Source organism: Populus nigra, chromosome 11, assembly GCF_951802175.1.
Source record: "Populus nigra chromosome 11, ddPopNigr1.1, whole genome shotgun sequence".
In the NCBI taxonomy this organism is placed as follows: domain Eukaryota; kingdom Viridiplantae; phylum Streptophyta; class Magnoliopsida; order Malpighiales; family Salicaceae; genus Populus; species Populus nigra.
Genome location: NC_084862.1, coordinates 13,879,496 through 13,889,529, shown reverse-complemented (window position 1 = coordinate 13,889,529; position 10,034 = coordinate 13,879,496). Strand labels below are relative to the sequence as shown.

General features: G+C 34.1%; 2 protein-coding genes across 5 annotated transcripts; one reads left to right on the top strand and one right to left on the bottom strand.

The window, feature by feature from the left end:
- Positions 1-16: 16 nt before the first annotated feature.
- On the bottom strand, positions 17-2,298 carry LOC133668838 (F-box protein At5g03970). Of its 4 annotated transcripts, none has more exons than XM_062088854.1 (3): positions 2,182-2,298; positions 1,865-1,908; positions 17-1,510 (listed from the first exon to the last, which is right to left on the bottom strand). In XM_062088854.1, exon 3 carries the CDS (start codon positions 1,482-1,484, stop codon positions 243-245), a length of 1,242 nt encoding a protein of 413 aa, XP_061944838.1. In that variant the 5' UTR covers positions 1,485-1,510; positions 1,865-1,908; positions 2,182-2,298; the 3' UTR covers positions 17-242. The 4 variants fall into 4 exon arrangements, with proteins under 4 accessions (XP_061944838.1, XP_061944837.1, XP_061944839.1 ...); XM_062088853.1 differs by having other exon boundaries at positions 17-1,507; XM_062088855.1 differs by lacking the exon at positions 1,865-1,908 and having other exon boundaries at positions 2,182-2,289.
- Positions 2,299-4,032: 1,734 nt separating this feature from the next.
- On the top strand, positions 4,033-9,788 carry LOC133668811 (uncharacterized). The gene is made up of 10 exons (XM_062088820.1): positions 4,033-4,347; positions 4,824-4,865; positions 4,970-5,114; positions 6,111-6,340; positions 6,658-6,715; positions 7,435-7,512; positions 7,650-7,738; positions 8,210-8,291; positions 8,955-9,146; positions 9,269-9,788. The coding sequence occupies exons 1-10, from the start codon at positions 4,184-4,186 to the stop codon at positions 9,407-9,409; spliced, it is 1,221 nt and encodes a 406-aa protein (XP_061944804.1). The 5' UTR covers positions 4,033-4,183; the 3' UTR covers positions 9,410-9,788.
- The last annotated feature ends 246 nt before the right edge of the window (positions 9,789-10,034 follow it).

Here is a 10,034-nt window from a genome sequence, read left to right as displayed (position 1 = left end):
AGCTAATTGCTAAGCATTGAAAAGGAAATAGAACCACAGCTACCAGTGTGGTAAGATAGATGCACATAACATCCACAGAAACAGTCAGGCACACATAGAAGTACGATAACAAAAGAAAACCCTCAAGTCTGCACTGCCTATGCAATCATTAGTTAAATACATGCAGCTGCTAGATAGACAAAACTGCCTCTAGGTATTACATATACCATATTTACAAACTACTTTGTCAAAGAAGTACCTGATCATGTCATGCTCTTTCCAGGGAGGCATAAAGAAGAATGAGGCCAATCTGGCCGAAAGTACGGTGCCACTCTGCTGAAATCCCATGAAATGGAAGAGCCACGACCATTATAAAGAACAGCTTCAACCTTCTGGTTCCCAAGGTGCAAGAGAAATATGTCTGGACCAGATCTGATGCAGACTGATTTGGAGTTTCGGTGAAGAAATGACAATATCTGAGTTTCTTTGTCTCGCAAGCAAGATTTTGTCATGAATGTGGGATTCTTCTTCCACATTGTTTTGAAGTTCAATCTATATCTCAAGTTCCAGCCTTTGTTTGGATATCCATCATCTGAGGGAGTCGTTGCATGGCCAGCTTCTTCCTTTTCAAGAACCCATATCTCTAACCCTGACTTACAGCTCCAACCATACTGCAACCGCCCGTCAAAGGACTCCCCCAGAACACGCTCCTCAAAATCAATTGAGCCTGGTAGTTTAATCGAAGATAAGCGCCTCTCACCATTATGAGGATCATAGATTGCTAAGTTTCTCTGTGCTGCATACCAGTGAACAACACCTTTCACCACAGTGGCTACTGACCAAGGACATAGTGACAAAGATGGAACACAGGTCAATGTGGAAAAATTCCATGTACTAGTCTTGGAATTGAAAGTCTCAATGGGGACAGTTTTCATTTCTTCATCAAGACTGAAATCACATTTTGCACGAATGACCTTGTAGCACATATCGACACTAGGATGGTCCTCGGCAAGGAATGCCATGCACAAGTCTTCAAAGTATACCCGGGGCTTAGGAATTTTGTAGTGTTGTTTGGTAATGGGATTCCAAACAAAATATCTCTTTGGGTGGCGACCGCAAAGAAGAAGGCCATTGGAAGAGTCAATGAAGTAGCCATACTGCTTGAGGGTCTTAGAGAACTTCAAGTCATCACCCTCTTTACAAGTTGACAATAATGGCATAGCAGGTTCTGTTCGTGGTCGGCGCACACCATTTTGACCTCTCCCAAGGTACAAATTATTGCACACAAAGAAGCCCAACATGCGAAAAGCCAGTGGCCATCGTCTCAGATAATGGTGACAAAAAACAGAGCTGCAGATAACATGAAGCCACCTCTTCGATACTATGATTAAACTAAAAACAGTTTCTGGTGGCACCCGAAGGAGGATCTCGCATAGGATGTCATCAGAGCTCAAGGCAGCATTTACACCATCAATACCACTCCTCATCTTCTTTTTCTTCTTCATATGATCACAAGAAGAAGAATATCCTGCTAAAAGGGCATGTAAAAAACTATGTCATACAATAAGCTTATTCAATCACTCAATCAAGGTGAAAGCTAACAAGAACCTCATTTATAAATTAATGCTAATGAATAGCTTATAAACACACAAAAAAAAACTTTGAAGGGCTTTGCCCTTTTGGCCGAACTTCAATTCTAGCTGTTGAAATCACTGACTAAGTAAAGCAAAATGAGTAAATGATCCAAACACAAAACTTATAAAAAATCAAGAAACCCTCAAAAACAAAATGGGTTTCAAAGAGGATTCATGACCACTAAATATCTCATTGATACAGACTAATAAGGGAAAAACTTCATAGAAAAATCAATCTACATCAGAATTACCTGCAAAGGAAAAAGCTTTATGCGAAAAAATCAAACTGCAAAACCTGCTCAAAACAGAAATCACATAACCCAATAAGCTAATATATTAAAAAAAAAAAAGAGTAAGAATCAATAAATAAAGACCCCATCCAAGTCATCAAGCTCATCTTGTCACAAAAAGGTTTATTTTAAAAATAAAATAATGTTTGGTGGCTGAGAAAATGAAGTGAAAAAATGAATCTTTTTCATTAACCAGAAGGAAAATTAAAAAAACAAAGTGACAGACCCATATACACAGAACACACAAGCGCGTGCGAATGGTTGAGAGAAAGAAGAACCTGTATCATGCGGTGAGGGAGAAGAAGCAGAGAGACAGAGAGAGAGTGGGAATTGAGAAGTGTGATGACAGAAGTCACCGCTGCAAGTTGTTTAGAATTACTTTCCAAAATGCATTTTTAAAATATTTGTTTAACAAAAATTTATTTAAAATTATTTTTTATATGTTTTCATGTATTAACCTTAAAAATAATTTAAAAAAATAAAAAATAATTTTTTAATAATTTTTTTAAAAAAAATAAATTAACTTTTTTATGTTATTTGTAACACAATTAAAAATAAGCAAAAATAACTAGTCTTTATAATTATATGCTTTTTTTTTTGTTTCAAGAACAATTTTTATTTTTTCAAAATAGATATACATTTTCTTTCCTTTTCTTTTCTTTTACTTTAATTAATATAATTTTAATCATCATTGCATACAAAAAGGGCTACTCTGACTTTTTTTATGATAAATTGTTTTTTAAAAAAACATTATTCAACAATAACTTGTAAATTTGATTATGCATTAAATTTTTTTTAATTTTTAATATCAGCATATTATATAAAATATTAAAAAAATATTAATTTAATATTTTTTAAATAAAATACTTTTTTAAAACGCATGTAGAAGTAAAAACCGCCGCATTTCTAAACACTGAAAAAGAGAGGGAGAAAGAATTGAAGGCCCCGTTTGTTTGCTGGAAAATAATTTCCTTTCAGAAAGTGAATTTCAGGAAAGTGAATTTCAGAAAAGTATTTTCCGATATTTGGTAGTGTAATGAAAAATAAGTTGGAAAATATTTTCCAGTGTTTGGTTATGTCATGGAAAATAAGCTAGAAAATAACTTATTAATATTTTATTTTTCTCAAGTTTATTAAAATAATGAGGAACAAATCTTACAAATTAAAAAGTTGAATGAGAATGAAATTGAAAAAAAATATAATTTCATAAATTATCTCAAATAAAATAAATAATAATCAAAATAATAGAGATCAAATCTAAAAAATTAAAAAAAAATAAAAGGTGAAGAAATTAAAATAATAATAATTAACATTTCATAAATTATTTCAAATAAAATAAGTAACAATCAAAAGAATGATGACCAAATTTGATAGATAAAAAATTTCAATAAAAAAATGATAAGGAAAAAGCAAATAGCAATTATAAAAATAAGGATCAAAATTAATATAAAAATTAAATTTTAAGAGATAAAATTGAAAAATAAATATTCAAAACAAATTATATATAGCAATCAAAAGTTTGAGGATCAAATTTGATATAATCAGCAAATAATAACATTTCTAAATTTTTCACAACTTCCAGAAAGTGTTTTCCACCTAAATTTCCCAGGAAAACACTTTCCTGAAAATCAAGCCAAATTTTTCTTTGACTGGAAAGTGTTTTTCGTTGACCAACTTTTATAATGGCAAACAAACACATGAAAGTTTGGAAAGTGATTTTTCGGAAACCACTTTCCGGAAAACAAACACAGTCAAAAGGGAAAACACTTTCCTGAAAACCAAACCAAATTTTTCTTTGACTGGAAAGTGTTTTTCGTTGACCGAAAAGTGTTTCCGTTGACCAGAAAGTGTTTTCTGTTGACTGGAAAGTGTTTTCTGTTTACCAACTTTTCTAATGATAAATAAACACAGAAAAGTTTGGAAAATAATTTCTTTAAAAGTGAATTTCAAGAAACAAACATGATGGCCGAAGTAATAGAAATGGAAAAATAAAAATAGGAGTTAGGAGTTGTTGGGCTAAGCTTGAAACTACTTCAGTACTATGGGCTGAGCTATTCTTTGAATCTACGAGATCCTGCAAGCCCATCATTTTCTGCAATTTTAACGACAAGTCGTTCTGGGTATCCTATTCAAACAATTGGTTGTTTGATCTGCACAAGGCATTTCACGGTCCCTTGTGTGTGAGAGAGAGAGAGAGGGAGGGAGGGGAGTAGCCTGTAGTTTAGAATCAAGAAAAAACAAATCTTTGAGAAGTTGCCAAGATTGAGTTTTTGTTTGTGTATGATGATGGGGTTCAAGATTTACAGTTTGTTCAGTTTTAAAATGTCTATATTTCTGTTTTTGTTTCTTAACAATGCAATTGCATACAGTTCTCATTCTTCTTCAGCTGACACCACTATGCATACTAACAACTGGGCTGTCTTGGTTTGCACTTCTCGTTTCTGGTAATTAAGTTTCAGCTTCATTTCTTTTCAAAGTTTTAATCCTTTTGATTTATTTGTGCTGTTGTTGGAATAGTTTAATCATACCCAGGTTAGAATTTAGGTTGTTTTTAGTATAGGTAACATGTTTATGTGCTATGTGATACACCCATGTTAGAATTTTATATGCTCTAAGTACTAGGAATTACTTACTTTGTAGTTATTTTATGATACCCATGTTAGAATTTTGTGTTTTTTGATGTAAAAAGATTGCATTTTTATGTGATATATATGGTGTCAATGATTGGTTTTGAGCTTGTGATCTAATTAGGTATATACTGATAAAGAAAATGATAGAGAACTGAGTCATTTATATATAAAGTAAGAGTTAGTTAATTTTTTCTTTTCCAGTGAAAGGCTGTTCCTTTATATGGTTTTTGATTTTTCGTAGTTTAGAGGTATCGGTGGAATTGATTATTTTTTATCCTTCCTTCTTTCAGGTTTAATTATCGGCACATGGCTAACACTTTGTCATTGTATAGGTGAGCATTCCAGTATGTTGAATTTGTTGCTTTGATCACCTCGTCATTTCTTTTTCTTGTTGTTTAGCCTTTTCTGTACTGTCTTAGTTTTTGTGTGTTTCCAGGACAGTTAAGCGATTAGGTATACCTGATGAGAGGATAATACTGATGTTGGCAGATGATATGGCTTGTAATGCTAGGAACAAGTACCCTGCACAAGTCTTCAACAATGAAAACCATAGACTTAACTTATATGGAGACAATGTGGAGGTCAGTTTCTGGTTTCTGTTTAGCTCTCCTACCCTTTTGAAAAGCATATTTACTCCTTATCAATGTTTTTGGGTCAAAAACTTGTGAAGACAACTTGTGAATAATGGAACTCATTTAAGAAGGGGCTGTTTCTTTAGAGTTTTAAGGAAAAGTAGCTGCACTTGACCATTATTATTCATAGGTTGCACATTATTGGTTGCAACTCTGATGAATGTATTTTAGAGTCTGCTTTCACTTCATGAGCTTTCCACTCCCTCTACTATATTTTAGAAGATAAAATGATTTGCAACTTTCGTAGGTCTATTATGGTCCTTTTCAATCAGCAATCTTTTGTTATAATCTCATCCTTCAAATTAGTGTGAAGTTGTACTTGTTAAATGTTCAGAAATTTGATCAGTTCATGTACTTGAAAATTGGTACATCTTGTAAGGTCAAGGTTTGTAATTGTAGCATTCAATAACTATAAAATCCATGAAGTGCTCAACTTCAGCTATTTATGGCTTTCAACTTGCCATTAATTTTTAGATCTAAAGATCTGATTGACACACCAAATGAGTTGTTCATATATTTATTCTGTTGTGGGTAATCAAAGAACCATCTCAATCCAAAAACTTAAGTTTTGAGTTTGTTTGATCTGATGAGAGGATAATAGTTGTTCATATATAAACACATGTTGTGAAGCCTCAAAATATGATTTATATTATTCTCTAACATACCCCTTCAAATGAAAGCTTTTTGAACTTTAAACTTGCAAAGATGCATCACTGCCTTGTGCTTAATTTTATCAAATAAAATGGGGGTGATGAGATTCGAATTCGTAACCGTTTGATCATCTTGGCATGCAAAGATATCTCTTGTTGTGATGATATTCTTTATATTCCCATTGTATTCTATATTGTAAAAGAACACTTTTTTAAATAGAAAGATAGTTGAAGGGATTTTGGAGAACGTGCTTTCCTGAGCAGACCCTGATTATATTGAGCTTCTAACACTCAGGTGGACTATCGAGGTTATGAAGTAACAGTTGAAAATTTTTTACGTGTTCTGACTGGCCGCCATGAAACTGCTGTTCCAAGATCAAAGCGACTCTTAAGTGATGAAGGAAGCCACATTCTTCTGTACATGACAGGGCATGGAGGAGATGAATTCTTAAAATTCCAGGACTCCGAAGAGCTCCAGAGTCATGATTTAGCTGATGCTGTAAAGCAAATGAAGGAGAAACGTAGGTGGGACTACTTGCTTTGCTCATTCTAACTTTGACCTTTGAAGAATGCTTGAAATCTTAGTCATCAAATCATAATGAAATACTTTGTAGGTGCTTGAATAACATCTGGTTCTGACACTTTTGTCAAGCTTTTTGATAATTGGACCGTTCAGGATGAAAATTTCTCACTTTTAAATGAAGTTTCTCTGAAAAGATAAATTATCTAATAATATACAATATTTTTAAAATTAGATCATTATTTGCTACTTCCTTTACTGTTACTGTTGTGATCCCTAAAGAACCACGGGCTGATAATTGTGCTTAATGTGACAAACCTAGATTCAAGGAATTGCTGATAATGGTGGACACTTGTCAAGCTGCCACTCTATTCAATCAGGTATTTTATCTGCTTTTGATGGGAATCTTATGAATATTGTGTCAAGGCTTACCTTTATTTTGTTGCTATTCATAATAACTTGATGTAATGTCATTTAGCAAATTTTGTCAACAATGAATTATGAACATCTAAATCCAAAATTTTGATGTCAATATATGTAGATTAGTTGCTGCCATTGAGAATGAGATTCTTTAACATAATTTTCATAACTTTGTTGTCGTGTTTTTCAATTAAGTTGGGTCAAGTGATGAATGATATGGAAATTAATTGTAGTCCCTATCTTTGATGTATTGAATGGTTATGTAGATCGAGGACAAAAGGGGACAAGTTATTACATGCCTGAATTGTATATTGATTTGAGCACCAATTAATTTCATGTAGTTGAATTTATAGAAATATCCAAAATCTTTCTACAGTTAAAAGAAGAATATGTTCCTTCCGTGAATGTCATAGTTTGACGAGAAATCATGTTTTGTTTGTGCAATTAAATTTCCATTTTCAATGCATTGGTAAATTTGTCAATTGAAGAGCAAAAAGGGAGCAAATTACACAATCATGGATTGTCTCTCAAGTACAATATTCGTTTGTTCCAGGAAATATTTTATCAGTGGATCCATAACCTTGTTGTTGTAATCCATGTCTATCGCTAATGGATGGAGGCAAATATGATAGCTAATTGATAATGATACTGATGCAAGGACATTTTCTCCCCTTTTCAGCTCCATTCACCTGGTGTTTTGGCCATTGGCAGTAGCATGAAAGGAGAGAACTCGTACTCACATCACTTGGACTCTGATGTAAGTGGCAGTTGATGGCCTTGACTGTTTTTCATTCCCTTCAGTTGTATATATTTGGTGCCATGTTATTAAATTTCACTTCTTTTCCAGATTTTAGTGAACAAAATGCTATAATGTCTTGTTGTGATGTATCACAGGTTGGTGTTTCTGTTGTGGATCGTTTTACATTCTATACACTTGCCTTTTTTGAGAGGCTAAATATGTATGACAACGCTTCATTGAGCAGGTACACTTGTAATAGGACTTTGCACCATTAAAATGAGCAGCTTGTAGCATGTTTCCTTTATGTTTTATGGTGTCATCGCAACCTTTATATTCATATCAATTTAGAATTCCTAGCCGCCGCCCCCTCCTCATATCTAGTACCAGCTGGATCTCATGGGCTTGTCTATGCATGTTTTATTTACCATCAGTTTTGGCAATTCTTAATTCATAAGTCATAACCGGTCAAAGCATAACTGAACTGGTCCATCTTATTAGATGTAATAATAAAATGGATGATTTAATTCAATTGTAAAGGGAAAAGAGCCTAAAGCGGCCAAAATTTCTCTTGATCTTTTGTAATAGGGGGTGACTAGTTTTGAACTGTTTTATTTCATTAGTGCATATGGTTGCATAGAGTGCTTGTATAAATCTGTAACATCCCAATCAATATCTAAGTTGGCCTTGAACTGTGACTTTTTTGGTTCTTTTGCAGTCTTTTTACTTCATATGATCCAAATACATTGATGTCAACTGCATATTACCGAACAGATTTATACCGACGACATTTGGATGAGGTACTGAAGTTCTAGATGTCAATTTTTTCTTATTTTGTCTTTCAGATGTTTTGTTATCACTTGCTTGTACCAATGCTAGTAATCGCTTTTCGCCATCACCCTTCAATAGGTGGTAGTAACTGGCTTTCCATGAATATAGCTGTTTAGCCTATGGTTTTCTACTATTGCATATTTGTGTTGCACTTTTGGGTGTTCTATATCTTTCCATTTGGTGTTTGGTGTTTCCCAAGGATTCAAATGTGCATTTTATTTTCAATTCCAATTCTTAAGAAATTTTTTTGCCCATTTGTAATAAAAATTTCAGGGCTGTAAGCTGAATCTGGTTGTCTTCTCCATAAGCAGATACACAGCCTGCATCTTCTCCTTACCTAATCAAAGACCTTGGAATTCTGCTTTTCATGTTTCTCATGAACTCTTTATGTATTCCTATGGTCATCTAGAAGAATGATAATTATATTTACAGCTTAGCCTTGTAAATTCACCTTGACTTCTGTTGTATAGCAATCCTTTTTGTGAGATTGAAGCCATTACCATTAATTTTCTTACTGAATAAAATTTCTTTTTAAGACAGAAGTGCCCTTTAATGCTTTTACCTGAATGTTATGTGCAGGCTGGGGTAAGTTCTAGCTGACTGTTTCATTCTGTCTTCTGTCTCTCTTATAGGTACCTGTAACGAACTTTTTTGGCTCAGTAATGGAAACAATACATACAGATTCTGCCTATAGAGCTGTCACTAGGAAAATGTCCAAAAGGGCTGGAATCAATATGGCTGTTGAAAAATCAGTTCAACATGATGATAGAAGAACTTTGATAGATTCAAATGTTCAGGACCCAACTAGTCATATAAAGACAAAGGTAATTACTATTGCTTCCGGGTTATCTTGAACTATATAGTTTGTTATAGAGGCAATTTCTATTACTCACCATTTATAGATTCCCCGTGTACAATTAAAAGTCTTAAGGAACACATGCTGCAGGATCAAAATTGCCCCTTTACACGGACAATGAACACATTTTTTGACAAGGTGGAAAGAATTGAACATCCTGACTCCTTGGTGAATTACGGATTGATATTGATGCTTCCTCTTTTGATGGTTTCTGTGTGGTTATCATCGTGAACGACTGGAGTACCTTGTTCTGTTGATCATCTCCATCCAGGAATTTCTTCTGCGTATCAAAATTTATTTACTTCCCCATGCTTGATCAATTATCATGTTTTTTGTTGCAATTTTGATCCCACATGTAGTGGAGCGCTCCTTTGGCTTGATCGATGACTCTGCCTTTCTTTGTAACTGAATCTTTGGGAAGGGGCAACAGTTGACCAATGTATAGTTCGACATTGGATTAAAGAACGTTACGGGATTTTCCTAGAAATATAGGGCATTCAGTACCCTATCTGGACATCATCTTTTGACGTATTTTCAGTTTTTACTGTGCACGTAGTCCATTGTAAAACCAAGTATATTCAGTTTTTTACAATGAACATTGTCCATGCAAGTTTGAGTCTTGGTCCTTGTTAAACTACACTAGCCTAAACACAGGTGGTTTGAGTGGTCGAGTCCTATGGCTATTGTCGTTGGCTCCAAGTCTAGGGTTCAAACTCCTGCACCTACCTTTATAACAGTCCACGGGGATCCACGTTTTTCCTCCATGGATGGGACTGTATGGGTGCCTTGCCTAGCATCCGTTGGGCGATTAGGTCTAGCGGGCATTGATGTACATGAATCAATAGGCTTTTGAGAC

Bases quoted from the DNA above. Each gene is read 5' to 3' on its own strand.
- LOC133668811 (XM_062088820.1), top strand. From the start codon at position 4,184: ATGATGATGGGGTTCAAGATTTACAGTTTGTTCAGTTTTAAAATGTCT. The intron at 4,348-4,823 runs GTAATTAAGTTT...TCCTTCTTTCAG, and splicing joins GTTTGCACTTCTCGTTTCTG to GTTTAATTATCGGCACATGG. The intron at 7,739-8,209 runs GTACACTTGTAA...GTTCTTTTGCAG, and splicing joins GACAACGCTTCATTGAGCAG to TCTTTTTACTTCATATGATC.
- LOC133668838 (XM_062088854.1), bottom strand. From the start codon at position 1,484: ATGAAGAAGAAAAAGAAGATGAGGAGTGGTATTGATGGTGTAAATGCT.